We start from the raw sequence: 20,558 nt of genomic DNA, 5'->3' as shown, positions 1-20,558 counted from the left end.
TATCTTACCTGTTTGGCTCTTAAACTGAAGTATGATTCTTTTTTCTTGTCCATATCGGCAAACAGGGCAAATAGACTCCTCTTATTCTCTTTAACCTAAATCTGACTACTTCTTTCCATTGAGTTTCCCTAACAGCAGATGTAATTGTTTCCCCAAATTGGTACCGACACTCCATGTCATTCAGATAAAGAGAAAAAGAGATGGAGGGAAGAAGGGAGACTGACTGATAGGTATATAAAGCCATATTGCAAGGACATTGAGTGTGGATCATTTATTTCTGTTGTTGCCTAGGAGAGCCTGTGATTGTCAAGATAGATAATTTACTTTTGACTTTCTTTTGATAGTGTCTAAATTGAATTTGTTTTTTATGAAGTACAGAAAATACTAAAATTGTTACATATAGGCCTCGTCACTAAAATTACAATGTTTTGGCCTGCAAAATAAAGAAATGAATTATTTCCTTTGAAGCTAATTAACTTTAAGAAGACACATCACAGGAAAGATAAGGAAAGACATTGGGTTAGAATAAGCACTATAGATAAATAGATAGATAGATAGATAGATAGATAGATAGATAGATAGATAGATAGATAGATAGATAGATAGACAGACAGACAGACAGACAGACAGACAGACATATAGATATAGATAGCTATAGCTATATCATACATATAGATATAGATATCTATAGCTATAGCTATATAGATATAGATATAGATATAGATATAGATATAGATATAGATATAGATATAGATATAGATATAGATATAGATATAGATATAGATATAGATATAGATATAGATATAGATATAGATATAGATATAGATATAGATATAGATATAGATATAGATATAGATATAGATATAGATATAGATATAGATATAGATATAGATATAGATATAGATATAGATATAGATATAGATATAGATATAGATATAGATATGCTGGATTCTGGATTTATTGCTTTAAAGCTTGGTTCTTGGCATAGTTTTAGTAACTTCGTATTGCTGTGCTATGACATGATGAGCTGCATTTATCTCTGAGCTCAGTTTTTGTTTTTGTTTGTTTTTAAATTAAACACTCATATAAAATTGATTAGCTTATAAAGCTGCATGGTTTTTTTTGCCTAGTCAACTCTTAGAACCATTGAATAAAGCTGTTACAAATATGGTGACTGGAAGCCTGTTTCCCAAAGAAACCTTGATTGAAATAATAAAGTACCTACAACTTTCAGCTCCAGGATTTCTTATCTAATTCCCTCCGTTACTGATGAATTTGCTAAAAGCAGGACTTTTTCTGTTAAGATGAGACAGACTTGCAACTCCCAAGAGAAGGAGGGAAATATATTTGACAGTCACTGGATACTTTCAACCCTACTTCAGCTTTCTTATCCTAGTTAAGAGAAGGCAAGAGAAAATGATGTTGCACAAGCAGAGAAAAATCCAAGACCGTGTTGGAGATCGAGATCGTTAAAGACCAATAAAAGGATCCCCAAGTTCCAGTAACATTCCAGATCACGATCTATTCCCTGAACTGATCTTTTATGCGGCTTTAGCTTGAGAGTTTAAGAAAATGACATATAATAATTGATAACATAGACTTGGGCATTTTGACTGTTCAAAGTAAGAAGCATTTTGTCTTCTTCTAGCCATAAATGAGCAGGGACTTCTCCATCTCCATGACTATAGGACCTCAAGGAAATCCTTCATCAAACACCTCTGCTCTGCCTTTCTTTTTCCTCCTCACTGAAAGGGCGACTTGCTTTGGAGAAAGTACTTCAAATGTCTCTTACCCACATGGTGTTTTCTAACCTCAGTCAGGCATGGGAACCTGGAGAATGGAGAGGAGCCTGGAGAATGATTTGTCTGGCTCTCAAGCTCAAAAAGGTAGTCAGTTTTGGGAGGGGTAAGGACAAAAAAGTCAAGCTGGTGGCCAAAAACAATATTCAAAGCTCTGCTCATGTATGTGCATGTGTTTAATTTGTTTAATTAATAGTTACATTTATTACTGAAGCTAGAATCACTAAACTGTCCTGCTTTAGGTTACAATGGATAGATCATTCATTCTCTTAGATATTCATAACCCACCTTTCTTTGTAAAGATCATACCCAAGCTGCCTTACAATAACATGAGTGTATATCACAATGAAATGTTTTGGATTGGCCTGTCCCTGCTAGGAAAGGTTGCTGCCTCTGTTGAGAGAAGATGTTTTCCAAAAGATTTTTATTAAAGCCAGAACACAATTTGTCAGTGAAATGAAAACTTTGTCTGTTGAAAATCCTAAATCAGAACCCAGGGTTTTTTTTCCTCCTTAACTAACCTTCCCCATTACCTTCATAAACCAACATTTTGAAATCACATACATAGTAAATATAAATATATTGATAATGACTATAAGACTCAATGGAAACAAAAAAGATTAGTTAGTAATTTGATATCACATACATAGTATTCCACATAAATATATTGATAAGGACAATCAGACTCATTGGAAGCAACCAAAAAAAGCTATCCTTTATTAGATTTAGAATAAAGATTCTCCCTTTATTTCAGATATTCTTGGTTGTTCACATGATGGGAGTTCTCCCTTCATTTTTATACCCTCAACAGCAGCCTTGTCACACAGGCTGAGCTGAAGCAGAGTGACTTCCCCAGAGTCACCCAGGGGTTTACAAGCTGGGGGAAGATTTGAACCTTGTTTTTCTCCCTCCCAGCTCTTAGATCAAAACTTCAGTTTCTAGAGTTCTTGGAAAAAAAGAAGTTGTCAGTGGGGCAACTATTTCTGAATTAGGCAAGGGAGAATAAACAGACTTGTGCATATGCACCTCCACTCTCCCCGTTTTTAGATTTTAAGCTATATTATACTGAACTTACATAGTGTTTTGTAGGATAAACAAACCCAGATGTTTTCAGCAGCGCTTTCTGTAAGGTAGGGTAGTGGATAGGATAGCGAGATATACTATCATTTGCCTGGTTCTATTTTAGAGGCGGCCTTGCAGTTCTGCAACCCGTGAAAACGGGTTAAGGCCTGCGAACTTCGCGGCGGTAAATGCCATCAACAGAGTGGAGCGCGGCAGTCATGGAAGACCCCAACACTGAGCCTGCGCGCTGGACGTCAAGCCCATTGACCGCAAAGGGTTAGGAAGCAACGCGTGGAAGGTCAAGCTCTCTGCGTCAACAGAGATACAAATTCTCCTTGTGTTTTGACAAAGCTGCGTTGGGCCCTGTTCAGCTCTCCAAAGTATTCCATAACAAACTTGTTAAACGGATCCTCCCTTCGCGATGGTAATCTCTTTCAGAAACGACCTCCATCTAAACGCTCGATAGAGCACGATTAGGTGCCAAGAGAAGATCTGGCGCTGCAGAGTGGCTTCCATGTGTTTATAGCCGTTCAAGAATTCCGGCGGGGGAGCTGCTTGCTCGCTTCGTGGTTGTTCTTTGTCATGCTGGATGGAGATTCCACGGTACTTCCTGTCAACTGTTTAATCGCCCTCCATCCTCACAAGAACGGGACGTGCCGTTTAAGGCCCTTATGAAACATTCACTCCCTTATTTATGTTAAACAGAAATAAGGTGGTCTGCAGCAAGCCATTTATACTAGAACAGGTCACGCCGAGTTTTAAAATCCCTGTTTATCAAAGTAGTACTAACTCCTTGTAAGATTGTTTGGAACTTAGGTCGTGAATATAATTCAGAAAAGTCTGCTCAGAATTAACTCCCATTAAAATAAGTGGAATTACTTCTAAGAAGACTACAATCTTACTAATGCACACGAGAAATAGGGTCTCCAAAGTTGCCTCTGCACAATTCCGTAGGCTATGCTAAATTAGTTGAGTAGCTTATGGTTATGCATATTACAGGAATTCAATCATCTTCTTAGTATCTTTTGTGAAGGGAAACATCATGTCAATTTTTAAGATAGTTTCAGGAAAGATAGCATGCATCTGACACACAAATTGTGATTGCTGTCAGATCTAAAGGTCCCACTTCAAAATCCTCATATAGTTAACATTTTTTTCAATCATAAAACTAGGCACTGGGAAATAATTCCACTGGTTTTGTTATTTTATGGACTACAAATGTCCTAGAACAGAAATTGATTGACACAGTAATATTGTTCCAAAGCAGTTTTAGTTATTTGCATCAAACCAGTAATTCTTAATGGACTTCTTTTGCTTATAAGATATATATTCATTAAATAGCAATATTGGGTTAACTGGAAGCCTTAATTTAAATAGCAAGAAGCCCATTAAGAAGTTATTCCATGCATAAACTTTCTGCATTTTGGTGGTACTTTATAATTGTTTATTCAGTCAGTCATCAGATTTATATTTTTGCTTTTTCTCCTGGAACTCAACATGTCCTTCCTTCTCTAGTAACATTCCCACAGCAGTAACTTTGTAGAATAGATTGAGTTGAAAGTAACTGCCCTAAAGATCTCCCACAAACTTTCAAGGTTGTGTGCATCAAAATATGGATCTTCTTGGTTGGTCTACACCTAAGCTTTATATACACTTCATCAGAGAATCTGCACCAATAATTATTTATATATAGTGTGTGTGTTTGTGTGTGTGTGTGTGTGTTTGTGTATAAAAATCCCAAATCTGTGGACTATTGAGTCCCTGGAGAAGGGTGGGAGCTTCCAGAGCAAAAGGCACTTCTATACTAAATATATAAATAGTTGGAAATTTTACTAAAATCAGGAGATCTTGCTTCAAACAAGTTCTCTCAAGTTCAAAAATACTTGAGAGAGAAGTTCCATGAGTCTGAAAGCTCAGAAGACTAATGGTTTGTGACCGACCCAGTATGGATGTTGCAAAAATACTTGTAGATTGAAGAGATTTGTTATTGAAGCTACAGATTGTTGAATGGGTGAAAATATCAGAAGTTGTTCAGGCATCTCATCTCACTAACAAAAGAAAGTAGCATTTTAATACAGTAAACAACCATGGTTATTGAGAACTACTCATATTCTATGCAACTTTGTTTGTATGGTGTGCACTGCCTTTTCGTAATGAACTCCATCTTCATAATCATCTAATAATACCGACCACATTCACAGACTAATTTGGATCAGGGACAATAAGGCAGAAAGAAAAAGAAGGCAACATCCATATCCTTTTTAGAATGCTTTTCCAATGTAAGCCTCTCTCAGTTCAAAGTCCATGAGTCTCTCAATTAGATGCAGTTTCTTTGTTCCCAAATCCTCTCTCTCCATTATTCTAAGCTCTCTGATAATTGCTCTAAACTATCCTAATTCGACAAATATGTTGGTCTATATGAATCCCAACTGGAAATCAGAGAAGCTGTGATTGTCCCTATGTATTTGGAAGATACCAGATTATGGAAGGCAGCTCTAAAGTATTTTAATTTAATGTAATGATTAAAATCATCTACACCTATGAATTTTCTCCCTGGTTATCAATCATTCTTGTAGGAAGTAGAGTTTTCTTCTCCCTCCTAAGAGAATGGAAGTGGAGCAATTTCAGTTGAAGTATATTGGGAGAGCCACTCATACATTACTAGTGTTTTGCCTATGTCAGAATGATGGTACAATGATCACAGCTCTATCAGGAAAGTTATTTCTCCTATCACCCTAAATGTCCCTAGACACAATGGGCGAAAACTTGCCATCTATCAGAGTCTCCAAAGATATATAGCTCTGAGTGTGAGGATAATTCCCCCCTTGCTTGGTTGTACAGCAACAGTCCACACAACTCTTGGCCAAGTATTCTTCACATTCCAGTGAATGACCTGCTCAACTAGGATTGTAGTTGGAAACATGTTTGTGCAACCCTTGAGGCTTAATAAAGAATGGATCTCAATAGAAAATGTCTCCTAATGGGGCTTTAGGAACTCTTAGGAAATAGTTAATAGTAATCATTATGGGCACTTTCCAAATCTTTGTGATGGAATCCATCAATTAGCAAGGTTTTCCCATTCATTCAAAGAGGATTTCTTCTGCTTCTCCATATTGTATCATATTGATGAAGGAGGAAACATTCACATATTTCATAACAGGATCCTATAAAATACAGTGCTCCTCTCTCTTAAATTGGTTTCTCCATTGGGAGTATCCACAAAATAAGGAATGTTCACTTCTAAAGGGATTAAAAAAACAAGAAAAGGTAACACGTAACACGGCATAATTTAGTACATTCCAGACAAAGGAGTACTGTATTCTCCTGGTTACTGTATAGTATATACTTTTAGTTTTAAAATATGGCTGTGCATCTTTAATGGTCAAAGCTTATCTACTTTAGGTGAATTCTAAGGATTATGAGAAATTTGAAGTGAGATAATGGATAATGTTCAAGGAAATCTCTTTTTATCTTATATCTTTCTCTCTTACAAATGGGATCAAGTGTTTGTTTCAAAATTGATTTCAAAACAAGCTATAATATTTTCTATAACATACTGTATATGACCTCTTAAAATGGATTTATTTTAAAATAGTTTTGAGAATACACAATATATGCAAAAAGGTTACTTTTGATATTTTTTACAGATATTACAATTAAGTAGAAGGTCAGAAATAATTACAAACAGTATCAGAGAGCTATTTAATTATTTCTATGCAACAGTACATTTTGCAGTAATTGTGAAAGAAATCAAGATAATCTACCAGGCACAAACAGGGAAAGCAAAACATGCTTGCAATTGTAGATAACTTTATATTCATGAAAATTTAATTTTCAAAATATTAACTTTTATATCTTTTTTGTATATTTGATTATTGAACCAATAAAGTATATTGCTATATAGATATTATCAGTAAGTCAATTAAAACAAATATTTTTTTAATCATAGTTTTATTTTCTTTCGCTTTAGTTCTTTCTTATAAACTCCTGGATTAAACTTCCAATTTTGCTTGTGGAATAATAACAATAATAATAATTATATGTATTTACATCAACAGCTCATCCAAGAAACAGATCTAATCTGATTTTCATCTCGGTATTCATATTACAGGTAAATATCTCTCCCACCTTAAAATCCTTTAGCACAATGCTGATGTGTTAAAATTACATCTTAGAGAAGTGGCTTAAAAAGACAGAAATAAATTAATGCCATCAATTTCAACCCAGTGTTTTCATCATCAGATCTACATACACGGGGGGGGGGGGCAGGGGGGATAGAGATATTCACCACCGATGTCTTATTCACAAATTTCAGATAGTCTTTGCAAAATGATAAAATTATCATAAATGTGCATCGTATGCTTTCCTAAATTCTGACCAATCAGCACCAAGGCACCTCCTTTAATTTATTTATATTTCCTAAACGTTTTACACCTTTTTTGAATTTTGAATCAAGGTTCGCAAAATGCTCTTTTTTTTTTAAAATCACGAAAGTCAAAGACTGGTGAACATTTTCCACTATTTTTTTTCTCTAGTCTACCTGTGTTTATTTTCTTTTTTATACCTTCCCTCATATTTAAGAGAAACCTACTTTTGGGTAATCATTTTCTACATCTGGGTGTCCTTTGAATATCTTCCTTATTTTCCCATTATCTCCCCCTCCCAACCCTAAAAAAGCCCTAACCATAAAGTCCTAACACTCAGGAGGATACAGGGTGCAATTGCTGCTGAAAAATTGTTTAGTTATGTGAGAAATTCATTCTTAATATTGGTTCAACAGTGTCCTCATAGAAAAATATATAGAGAAAATAGAACCTTCCAGCTGCCCTGAAAAATAAACGCCAGTAACCAGTAAATTGAAAGCTCCATGAGACTTGAATTCAGTTTCCGACTATTATCCAAAGGTTTACTTCATTTCGGAGAGGGAATTTAATATGGAGTGCATATGTACATGCAAACTGTTACTACTATTGGAGATCATCATGAGGAAAAACCCAGATTAATTAAAGTGAACCATATTTATGTTGCTGGCTACAATAAGAGTACTCAGTCTAGTGAAATTAAGTGAGATTTTCCTGTTGGGCTTCATTAATTCCATTCATTACAATGCAGCATATAATGTATCTTTAGTCAACCTTTGAAATAAAGCTTCAAATTATCTCTGTGTAAATCCTAGTGAAATCAATGGAGCTAACTTTCTCAATTGACACATCCTGGAATGTAATAGCAAGTGTGTTAATTTCCTTGTTAATTTCAGTGCAGTTGTTGGAGCCGGCGGAGGAGGCAGACAGATAAGAAGAATCATGCACACACACACCATACACAAACACACACACACACACACACACACACACACACACTGCACTTCTATGCAAATTCTCTTTATTGATACTAGGTAAAATTTTGTGGCACCTATTATTTTTTTAATCTGGTATTGTGTGTATTCTGTTAAATCTCTAGACACCATATTCTTTCATGTAACACGAAAGCTCATTCCAAAGACACCACTAGGTGTGCACAAATTGACGACATTTTTGCTATCAATACCTCATCATATGAGAAAGACTGGGAGGATAAAATCATCCAAGAGTCTCAGTTCTTCTCATTTTATGACATCAGGAACAACCAACCACTTTGCTCTCATTACTTTTTAAATTTTCAAATACTCCTGGATAAATATAATCCTTTAATGTTTAGCTAATGTAAAGAGCCAGGACAGAAAATACTCAAACGCTTTTTGTTCCATGGGGTCCTTAATGTTCTCTGAGCTTGATTCTTTTCTTACAGACATTTCATTACAGGACCATCCTCACTTATTTTTGCAGATAATTTACTTTTATCTATAGATTTTGTCCAAGGGATAGATTAGGATATAATTATGAAATACTTGCTGCCAATTGTGCTGTGACCACTTCTACTTTCCTTTCCGTTCTTTCCCTTCCCTTCTCCTCCCTTCCCTTCCCTTATATACATACACATGAGAGGGGAGGAAAGCGAGCACTGGAAAATAAGGTGCAGTATTCACCATCACTGTATGGGATTCATCGAAACTTTTGTTGTGATGCCAGAAAACCATACTCACCAGTAGTAAGCAATTCTCTCTCATCTTGGAAATAAACTTTTAGGCCGCATATTGAGAAAGACTGTTCCTGATGGGTTCTGATAGCAGTGAGCAAATTCCACCAAGTAAAAGATTCCAGTTTAGAGAAAATCTCTAACAGGGGAGCAAATTAAACCGGAATACATATTTATATTTTATGCTAAATTAGTATTAATCGCAAAAGAATCCAACAGCACAATCGCCTATATATGTATTGACACCCCCCCCCCCACAAGCGCTTACCCTCCCCCCTGCCAAGCAACCGCAAGGGAGGAAAGTCTTGGTGTCTGGAGGGTTAGTTTTTCCTACACTGTGCTCCAGTTCTCATCCATGCCCTTTGAGAGCTGAGTAGAACTATTTAGAAGCCAGTTGCTACTTTGTAAGAACTTCACTTAGGAAATCCAAGAGGGTTTCCAGCAGATTTTGATCAGTCCAGTCAGGTGGGACAAAAGGGAGCAGGACCCTTGTGATAATCTCGCCCCAGGCTCATGCCCCATCTTTCCTCTTACTTTAATCTGGATAGTTTTAATTCATTTCATATTCATTTCATATTCATTTCATATTCAATTCAATTCATAGTTTTAAATTCAACTACAATTTCAGAAATACCTTTGCTCAATTATTTATTTACTGGTGTCTACTCTCATCATTAAGTTAAAATTTGGGACATTTTTCTAACAGATGATCTCAAATTCTAATATCCCCCCGGAGGACCTTCCTTTCCTTTGAAACAACTTGGAAACATTGGCTCTTAGGAAAGAAAGAAAAGACGAGAGAGAGGGGGGGGAAGGAGGGAGGGAGAGAGAGAGAGAGAGAGAGAGAAAGAGAGAAAGAAAGAAAGAAAACAGAAATGTCTACATGCATACATTTGGATAGGATGCATAGGATGTTTTTATAGACATACACTTATTAAGTGTGAAAGTAATATAGAAGTGGTTTTTCCAAAAGAGGGAACAGGAGAGTGGAAAGAAGTGACCTGCCTTTTTTCGGGGGCTGCCCGATGCGACAACCAGACTTCAAGGACTGCTTGCAATTCTTCTACTATTAGCCGGACCACAACTTTCAACTTGACCTTGGCCTCTAGTCAAGTTTAACCAGTATCTAGAGGAACACTGCGCCTTTAGTCTGCGCGAAGGGGTTGAAGAAGAGGGGCTCGTGTTCTGTGCAGGGGTAGTTGCCTGTAGGTCCGGCTGGTTTGCATTTGAGGGAATGAGATTCCCAGATAGTCAGGGACAGAGAAAGAAAGTTCCCCGCTCCCTTCCGTGAAATAGTGGAAAGATTTCGAAGCTCATATTTTCCCAAAGACTCAAGCCTTTTGAGAAGGGAAGGAAGGGAAGCGGGGAGGGGGGTTTGAAAATACGCTACGAATAAATATTTGCCTTTGGCCGTGAGAAAGAATGCGGAAAAAAGATAATCCAGGAGAGGTTGGGACTGGAGGGGAAAGAGCCCTTTATGGCTACAATTAAAAGAATTCGCTGAAATATTGTTCAGGGACAAACTCCCTGGATTGCATACCATTCTCAGCAAAGGGCTGGCGGGGTTGGGGGCCCCGGAGAAATGACAGATCAGTTCCTTCCTTACAGACCAGGAGAAACAAACCCGCTGAACAATGCAGAGCTTAAAATGCCCAGCCAGAGAAAATAAGTTTGGTGGCTACCCACAATTAGCATAGCCATTCCTTAGTATGAGCAAAAGTGCATCAAAAATTAAAGGAGGCCCCCAATAACAAAACATCATCAGGGTATGTAAAACAATATGCAAATCTTTCCCCTTTTTAAAATATCTAGTGGTGGGCAAATTTACAACAGCCCTCATTCAGTGACGTCATCGCTTTTAATTTACTTGTTGGTAAGGAATGCTATCCTCAATAGCTCTGTTTACAGTTCACACTTTTCCAGTATAATTTCTTCAAATACACGCACACCTTCACAGACATTTAATAGAAGAACAGTATTGGGGTTGCAGCCTCAGCAGCATTTTCTTGGTTTATATTGATTTTTATTGAATATGTTTAGAATAACATTAGTGGTGGTAGTAGTAGCAGCAATATTACTTCTGCCACTATTAGGAGTGTCTGTGGACACTCATGGACAATAAATTTCCCCAGTTGTTGGTTCTGTTTCTTTTTTTCTTTTCATAGTAGGAGATGATTCAAGCAAAAATTACAGGCTGTATATTTTACTGTTGTAGGGACGAGGTACTTGTGAGGTCTCTCTCTTACTTAACCCCTTATCTCCTGTACTCAGAGAAAACCAATCTACAACCTGCACCTCTAATGATTTTCTCTGGGGAAGGGTAAAATATCGATGTAAAAGGGAATGGTAACGTTCTCCATAAATCTTTATAATTTTTGGAAAGTAAATCATGACTGTGGAAGAAAATGTGTGGCATGTTTGCCAAAGCATTGCCATGTTCCTGTGATCTGAAAAAGTATTTCTTTCTTTCTTTTTAAAATATGGTTCTGGTTGTAACTGTAACTATAACCAGAGCAAAACTAGATGCTTCTGCAATTCCGGTAGGTAAGAATATATCAATATGTCGAGTGAGTCGGGGTAGGCAGAATGAAGGATTTAAACAAAATATCCCTTTCCCCCGAAAAAAATCTACCATTAAGGAAGAGAACAAGTTAGCGAAAGTTTGACATCAGGATCGTGAATCTCCTGCTGAAAAAAAAAATCCCCATAGGCAATGTGCTGAAGAGAGGGGAAAGGGTGTGGGGAGGGACAGGCATACTTTTGGGGAGGAGAAATACCTGTTCTTAAGCACCCCCGTTCGTGCCTCTCTTGACCCACAGAGTCTTGAGTGGAAGGGGCAGCCGCGCGCCAGTGCCGTCCGCGTGCAGGAATTCCAGCCCCAGTGCGATTAGGACATTATTGAATTATCTGCACTTTATTCCTCCGATGTTTATCATCTGCTTTGCATATCACGTGGGGAACGCCTAGCCAATGGGAGTCGGCCTGGCACGATACTGGCGCGTCAGCCCTGGTCAAGTCTGAGAGATTGAATATCTCTTTTTTCAGTCTTTGGGGCTTTTAAAAAAGAGCCACTGGTCTCAATGCGGATCGGGCTATGACAGCCTCCGTGCTCCTCCATCCCCGCTGGATCGAGCCGGTCATGTTTCTCTACGACAACAGTCTGGAGGAGATCAACAAGAACATGGAAGCGGGATTCCACGCGGCGGCCGCGGCCGCGGCTGCAGGCAGCAACTTCGTGGCGGCCAACCAGTGCAGGAATCTGATGGCTCACCCAGCCTCGCTGGCCGGTGCGGGCAGCGCCGCCGCCGCCGCATATCCGTCGAGTGAAGCACCCAGCGCCGCCGGGATGGCAGAGAGCGGGGCAGCTGTCAAGCAGTGCAGTCCTTGCTCGGGCGCCGTACAGGGCTCCTCGGGCCCCGCCGCCCTGCCTTACAGCTACTTCAGCGGCGGCTATTTCCCTTGCAGCGTCAACCACCACCACCACCACAACGCCTCGCTCAAGTCCTGCGCCCAGCCCGCCGCCTCCTCCTTCGCCGACAAGTACATGGAGACGTCGGTGGCGGCCTCCAGCGAAGACTTCCCTTCGCGCGCCAAGGAATTCGCCTTTTACCAGGGCTACGCCGCCGGACCTTACCAACCCATGCCGGCGGGCTACCTGGATATGCCGGTGGTGCCCGCGATCGGCGGCCGGGGCGAGCCTAGGCACGATTCCATGCTGCCCGTGGAAGGCTACCAACCCTGGGGCATCCCTAACGGCTGGAACGGGCAGGTCTATTGCCCCAAGGAGCAGAACCAGCCGCCCCACCTGTGGAAATCCGCTCTGCCGGGTAAAGCACCTGCGCGGCCCTTCCCTTACCGCGGAATACGCGTGCAGCACCCGAAGTAGCTCTGCAGCCCAAATGTCAAAAGGGCGGCCGCTGCTTCGGTGTCTCCTCGCTCCCCGTCCCGGAATTGCCTGCCGTCCCCTTCATTCCGAGCCCCCTCTTCTCCCCTTCTAGCTTTCTGCTCCTGTCAGACAAGCCGGAGAAGGTTGACTTCGACGCCCTTGCGAGCCTTGTGGGTCTGGGGCCTTCCTCAAGGGCCCTGAGTTGTGAGTCTGAGGGAACATCTCACGTTCCCATTCCCCCACCCGGTGCTCTGGCTTTTTCCCAGGCAAGGTTTTCTTCTCTCAGGCATGGATGCCAAGAGGTCTGAACCCAGAGAGTTCAATAGAAAATTAGGCATCTCGGTCGTGCAAATAACTGTGCTTTCATAGCAAGGAGACTCTTGCTCCCATTTTCACCCAATTTCCAGCAAGTAGGGCAATTTTGTTTAATGTTTTGGACCCATGTCTGTCAGGTTAATCATAATAATTAATCAGCACAGCAGCAGCAGCAACAGTCCTCTTAAATAAACTCCCTATTTCTTATTAAATAACCACTCTCAGAAATAATATGATTATTTTGATTATAATTGTAGTTTCTGCTTTCTGCACTTCAGCCATCTTAGATTAGAATTTCCATTACTTTTGTCTAATAGTGTGCTTTATTTTTCCTTCCCAGCTTTCCACCTTCTCATTAGTGATCTGGGCAATTAGATTTATATATATATATATATATTATTTAATCAATTTATATATCTGATCAACAGTGACTCTTTGAGCTGTGCTGTCATCAGAATGCTGGTCTCCATTCTTGCTCTCCTGACCACCCCTTTAAAACGGCATTACAGTCTCTCCCTTTTATTCCAACAACAAAATGTAGCTACCCCTTCTGGTAGCTCCACTGCTAGATTATGTGGGTCAGCACCTCCCCAAATCCCATAGCATTTTGCAGCTGTACTAAAGTTAGATGTCAGTTGTCTTTGTTGTAAGAACAGATATTGTATTGGTGAGTTATTCTTGTTCTTGTTGTTTTTGGGTATATGCCTAGGAGAGAATAGGCAAGGAGCAAAGAGACTGTTGAGCACATAAAGTTAGCTGAAAAATACTTTTTGATTCACATGGTCTCAGTTGCTACCTTGTAGGTTATGACAACTGCCTATAATTTAGTTCTATAAGTTTAGAACCTGTTTTATGTTACAAGCCAAGAACTATATCAGCAATATTACTAGTTCTAGAGAATAAATTCCTTAGCTGGAGAACTTGTGCAAATGTTGATTGAGCTTTATTTAACCCAGTCAACTTGCAAAAGGATGATCTGTTGATCCATAGAACTGATATTTATAATGTGTTTAAGAATTGTGAATAATAATAGCACCTGCCTTCCTGTTTTTGGTTTTCTGTTCTAGATGTGGTTTCACATCCTTCCGATGCCAACTCCTACAGGCGTGGAAGGAAGAAAAGAGTGCCTTATACAAAAGTTCAGTTAAAAGAACTGGAGAGGGAATATGCTACAAATAAATTCATTACCAAGGACAAGAGAAGAAGGATATCGGCTGCTACAAATCTCTCAGAGAGGCAGGTCACAATTTGGTTCCAAAATAGAAGGGTGAAAGAAAAAAAAGTCATCAACAAATTGAAGACAAGCAGTTAATGGATTTAATGGAAATATAGCTGCTTTGAGGGGGGGGGTCAAAATTCAATTTTCTCCTCCCTGGCCCAGTTTAAAATACTAATGAAAAATACAAAATAATGAACTTTTTCTTTAAAAAAAAACAAACCCTCTCTGTCTTTGGATAGAGGGCTTTTGAGCAAGTATGGTTATTATTAGACACCTTTTAAGACGTTCTCCTGAAAATCCAAAAGACCCCCACTTCAGGGACTGACTTATAAAGTCCAGCTGGACCAGGGATATTGCAGCTCAATTTTTAAAAGATAACATATTGTTGAAAACAGTGTAAGTATTATTTGTGACTATTTTAGGATGTTTTTGGATTATAATCGGGAAGATTTGTTTTTAAAAAGTATGCACACACAAGTATGCCATTGCTTATATACCATCCTAAAACACGTCAAATAGTAAATTTGGTGCAGGAAAGAATGTACAATTATTGTACATTTAAGCAATATTCTGTGTTTTATTTTCTTTTAAAGGAAGGTACTGAGTAAAGATTTTGGCAGACAGCAGTGAAACAAATTTTATGTAGGATTAATCTTGGGTTAAAAGCAGGATAAACTGCTAGAACTTTTTTTTTAAGCTGTTAGCATATTTTTCAGTAGTTCATTTCTTCATGCATAAATTCAGTGAAGAAACAGGATCTTCTCTAGTTTTGTAAAGGGACTTATATATTTTAAGCTCTGTGACACTAACTATCAAGTGATAATTAATTGCATTAATTAAATATCAAATACTATACATTGTTCTTTTAAAATATGTGACACAGATAAAAACTGGCAGCACAGCCTTATATAAAAAAAGTTGTTTTATAAAGACAAAAATCTGCAAGAAGCCCAGTGAAAATTATGATACGTTTCCCATAAATGTTCTGATTTCTATGTCTATATTTTGATCTATAAGTAAATAGTTTTCTATCTTTGTTTTACAGTTATGAGGCTGCATTAGAAATATGAATTCATTTTACAACATCTCTCCCCCAATAAATCAATTATTTCAACCAGCTCATTCTATGCTTTTCCCTGCTCACTAGATGATACAGTACTATCCTGTAAATAATAATAATTAAAAAAAATTCACTGTGAAAATGTATTTCTTCACCGCTATTTTTTACATTTTTACCAAAAATTAAAATCTAAAATCTATAGATAGATACTAGCATTATGCCTGTTAATAAAATAGTCACTATAATAAAAGACTGATTAAATCCTTATTTATTTCTTCCATTGCTATATAAATCTTGTGAAGACTGGGATTTATGCTAGACATTCTTCTTAAATTTAATACTTCTTTTTTTAAGTACATTGCCTCACCAGAGTGCAAGCACAGGAAGATTAAACTGTCTTTGAAATGGGGTCGAGGTGGGGGAAGAAATATAAAAGCATGAGCTGGATGCCTTCCTCTTCCATAATGAAAAAAATAGTTAAGTCTGAAAATTTAAGAACTGCTCATATTCAAAGTGTGTTAACCCAACAGGTTAAATGTTGGAATGGTTGCGGGTAGATTTTGGTGCTAGTGAAATGAAATGAGTAGAGATACTTCAAACCTTGACCTTGATTTGGGGGGAGGAGACAGACAATTTCTGACCTTGACTTCTGACAGCTCATGACTAGTCTTCTTCTGGATTAGTAGATCAAGGGCGCCACCTCGTGTCCCTACTTCAAGTCTGGCATTACAAGTTATATATAGGAGTCCTAAAAAATATCAGGCAAGGCAGACCATCTGGCAGGTTTCTTTTTGCAAGGCTCTCATCGGTTGAGTTGATTAGGATGATAGCTTGCCCTCTCTGTTACCCTAGGATTGGAAGGCCAGAGACAGGAATGGGGATCCCTGAAAATGTCTCTGCTGTACTCTGGGGACAACAAAGGAACAGAAATAGGAAAGTGTATGCTAACAGCAAAATCTCACAAGCTACTTCAAGTAGTTATTTACTTAGATGAGCTTGTGGCTATACCAAGACAGCTCTATATGCATGTGTTTTGTATCCCTAAGATGCTTCCATAATTTCATTCACATCTAAGGTGTCACAAAAGCATTAATCTCAGCCATCTTCAAAGCAGAATTAAAGCTGTACAGTATGCTAAGTGAGGTAATTTGAGAGGGTGGAGAATTATAGGAACTTTATTAAATATGTACATTTCATAAGAGACACTTGTTTATAATAGCTTATGACACAAGAAAAATACTAGAATGTTTCTTTGGTTTCTTTCTTTCTGTCTCTTCCTTTTTCCTAATTGGTAAATAAATAGGGTCCTCTCTTGTTAGAGAGAGAAGCAAACCATGGAAACTTGAAACTGCTAATCCAGATTCAGGAAAGGGCATGAAAATACAGAAATAACTAAATGAATCTGGCAAGTTTCTTTTGGAAATATAAATTCCAAATACTTTATTATTGTGTTGACAAAATACCTAACAATTAAGTAGTCTATTTCCTTTCATCTTTTTTAAAGATTACTCTACCTGCCTATGATGTTACCAAAATGGAAATAATCCAAGTAATATTCCCCTGCCCCCATATCCAAATTTTGAAATATTCAGTTGTCAAAAAAAGATGGAACTAAGTTTTTGAATAGTTCTGATTATATTGTTTTATTTATCAAAAGCTTTCCATCATTTTCCTTTATAGCTTTTGTGAAATATGATAAAATTTTCTGTTGTCCTTTAAAAAAAAATCAAGCAGGAATGTTTTCTCTGAATTCTCTTTGTATTTTTAAAACACTAAATGGTTCTTTAAAATTCTAAAATATAACACTATGAATCAGTAAAAGTAAAATCTTTTACCTATGAATGTAAAATGTAAAAACAGAACAAAAATTATAGTTTAGAAAATAATCCGATGTTTTGGGTGGATGGAGTGTGTGTGTTAAAGGCCTTTGGAGATTGCTGGGACTTTAAATTACAATTCCTGAGAATAAGAAATGTCTCAAGAGCATCTCATAGCTAGAATCTGCTTTCAGCAATTGAGGAAAAAATAATTTTCATTGTGATTATCCCCCATCTGGTTCTTTATTGAAGTGCATGTGTGTTCCTAATGTTTTCAATGCATTCAAAATCCAACTTCCTAGACTAATGCAAACAAGTATTTGGGACTCTTTGAAAGTCTGGCACTTTTATTGTTGTACCTACAACTATATTGTAAGAGCCGAGGTGGCGCAGTGTTTAGAGTGCGGTACTGCAACCACTTCAGCTGACTGCTATCTGCAGGTCTGCAGTTCAAATCTCACCGGCTCAAGGTTGACTCAGCCTTCCATCCTTCCGAGGTGGGTAAAATGAGGACCCAGACTGTGGGGGCGATACGCTGACTCTGTAAACCGCTTAGAGAGGGCTGAAAGCCCTATGAAGCAGTATATAAGTCTAACTGCTATTGCTATTCTGCAACTGACCTTTTCTAGAGCTGTCTTGTGCCATTTTCTACTAGCCTATAAGACAAACAAACGTCTCTTGGCAATGTCCTTCCGCTGTGTTGCCTAGATTCCTTGCTTTCATCTCATCACCAGTTGTACTTCTAAACTCCATGGTTGGTAAAATAGTGTTTTCTGCCTTATGCTGAAGGTGTGCTAAATCTGTTATCGTTTCATACCCATTAATGTGGAGAGAAGTCATTTGTTTGGCTGCATCTGGGAATAGAAGCAGTGTGGGGAAATGCCACGCTAGAATTATTTTCTGCTGAAGGAAAGGATTGATGGAAAGCTCTTCAGCTCAAGAATGGGCAAAGGTTTTATGCAGAGGACAAAGTGAGTCCAGATTATTCCTTGAATTATTCCTAACCACCTTCTATAGCAACTGATACAGAACCAGCTTTTCCCACTTTGGGCATAAAGTGCTAACTGTTCTCTCTGTATTCAGAACTAGGCCTAAGTGGTTGTACCTAATGCTTCTCAGGACTATTGCTCCTATTTGTAACCTCCAGTTCTGATATTTTAACTATTGTTTTCTGAAGATAATTTTTTTCCAGACCTCAGATAGAGTGCTTCTGATGTTAACTGTTAGAAGTCTGCTGGACAATTGCCAGTTTACATGTTCATGCATACTGTTATTTGTGTGCAATGTGATGTGCACATAATCCCTATTTGGATAATAAGGGGATTCTATGAGTTCTATAGCAGTTAAGAAGCTAGATTAAGTCAATTGGAAAGTTGGCAGTTTGGGACCCAAACCCCAAGTGATGGAGAGCTCCCATTTTCAATTCCCGACAGCCTAGCAGTTTGAAAACATGCAAATGCAAGTTGATAAATTGATACCACTTCAGTGGGAAACAGAGTTTCATACACCTTGGAATATAGTCATGTTGGCAACATGACCACGGAGGCATCTTTGGACAAACGCTGGCTCTCTCAGCTAAGAAATGGAAGTGATCATCACCCCCTAGAGTTGGACATGATTATACAGGGGAAACCTTTATCTTTTTAATGTGTACCAGGCATTATTACAGACTTTGTTATACAGACTGTAATTTACATATCTTATAATACTGCACATATTGATAAACCATCATCCTTCTATTGCATATCTGAAAATATAATACATGTTGCCAGTGGTGAGATTCAGCCAGTTTGCATCTATTCAGGCGAACCAGTTGTTAACTTTCTAAGCAGTTCAGAGAACTGGTTGTTGGAAGAAATCTCATTTTGTTTTTGTTTTTTCTACTTTACAAGACTAATCTTGTAAGGAAGGCAAGAAGGAAACATTCTGGTGTTGTTTCTAGCCTAGTCTTTATTGCCCTGATTACAAAAACTGCCTCTCCGATTAACCCTTATTACATTGTAACAGCTAAGGTGAAGCGCCCATCGACGTGAGTGACTTTGAGTTGGCCACACTCACCCAGTCACATGACCACCGAGCCCCACATACCCACAGCTGGTCATTAGGGCAGAGAAGCAGTTGTTAAATTATTTGAATCCCACCACTGCATGTTGCCTTATAGGGGGGGGGGGGAGGTCAAATTATAGCTATGCTACTACACATGCTGCACATTGTATACATGCTATATAAAATGTTTATTGGTTTATCATATTTAGAGTGCCCATCCTCCTTATGCAGCAACTTTAGGGGCAGTGTACAAATAAATATGAAATATATGCCATACAACAGGATATATATGCTAAAGGTTATGCATCATACTATATAACAAACTAAAGGTTTTGCTTCCTACTATGGAACGCCTCTTCCAATATACCATATAAACAGAGAGAAGACTCCACTTTTATTACCTATTTGGGTAAGGAAACATCTGCAAATAAACAACCAGCTCAGAGAGCACCAAGGACTCCTCAGCTCAGCCTCTGGGCTACAGATATTCTCTTCTACTACACACTACAGGTAATCCTCGACTTACAATCATTCATTCAGCGACCATTCAAAATTACAATGGTAATGAAAAAAGTAACTAGACTTTTTCACATTTACCACCGTTGCAGCATCCCCATACTTCCATGATAAAAAAAATCCAGATGCTTGGCAATTAGCATGTATTGATCACTGAATTTCCCTTCAAGATTTATTATAATAAATTATCAGAAGTCTTCAGAGGTTACTCTCAAATTTAAAAATTTGTTGGAATCTCTTCTCTTCCTTCTCCTGTTACTTTGAACATTCCTCACATTTTGTTCCTACACTTAAATACTCTATATTTAGATGGAAAATTGCTACAAATGGACACTCTGTGATTGAATGGGTGGTCTCCAGATTTTACACAGAGAGAGAGTGGGGAAGAGAGAAAGAGAGACAAGGAGAGCAAAAAGAAACAGAGAGAGAGAGAGAGAGAGAGGAGAGAGAGGAGAGAAAGAGAGAGAGAGGGGAGAGAGAGTATCTGGGATCATATAATTCTTGTGGCTTCTTTTTGATACAAACTTTATTAAAACAAAAAAGCTAACACAAACTAATAAAGAGCAAAAGAAGCAAAGAAAAGAAAGAAAATTCCAGAAAGAGAGAAGGAAGAAATAGAAAAAAGAATGATTTATTCTATAGCAAATATATTTACAATTTTAACTTTTACTTTAAAAAAAAATAACAGTGAAAAAAGAATCCACTTTTTCCCTATTATTCGGTTTATTTTAATCATGAAAACTACAGATAATGAATGTATATT

At 38.2% G+C, this 20,558-nt stretch overlaps 1 protein-coding gene across 1 annotated transcript; it reads left to right on the top strand.

Moving 5' to 3' along the window:
• Positions 1-12,030: 12,030 nt before the first annotated feature.
• Positions 12,031-14,449, top strand: HOXA13 (homeobox A13). The gene is made up of 2 exons (XM_014067588.2): positions 12,031-12,763; positions 14,205-14,449. Exons 1-2 carry the CDS (start codon positions 12,031-12,033, stop codon positions 14,447-14,449), a joined length of 978 nt encoding a protein of 325 aa, XP_013923063.1.
• Positions 14,450-20,558: the final 6,109 nt, after the last annotated feature.

Source organism: Thamnophis sirtalis, unplaced genomic scaffold, assembly GCF_051295495.1.
Source record: "Thamnophis sirtalis isolate CommonGarterSnake01/CBP01778 unplaced genomic scaffold, rThaSir2_p1.2 scaffold_4, whole genome shotgun sequence".
Taxonomy (NCBI): domain Eukaryota; kingdom Metazoa; phylum Chordata; class Lepidosauria; order Squamata; family Natricidae; genus Thamnophis; species Thamnophis sirtalis.
Note: the sequence above shows the minus strand (reverse complement) of the source record. Positions and strands in the feature narration are given on the sequence as shown.

Excerpts from the sequence above, each read along its gene's own strand:
- HOXA13 (XM_014067588.2), top strand. The coding sequence starts at position 12,031 with ATGACAGCCTCCGTGCTCCTCCATCCCCGCTGGATCGAGCCGGTCATG. Across the intron at positions 12,764-14,204 it reads GTGGAAATCCGCTCTGCCGG|ATGTGGTTTCACATCCTTCC; the intron begins GTAAAGCACCTG and ends TTTCTGTTCTAG.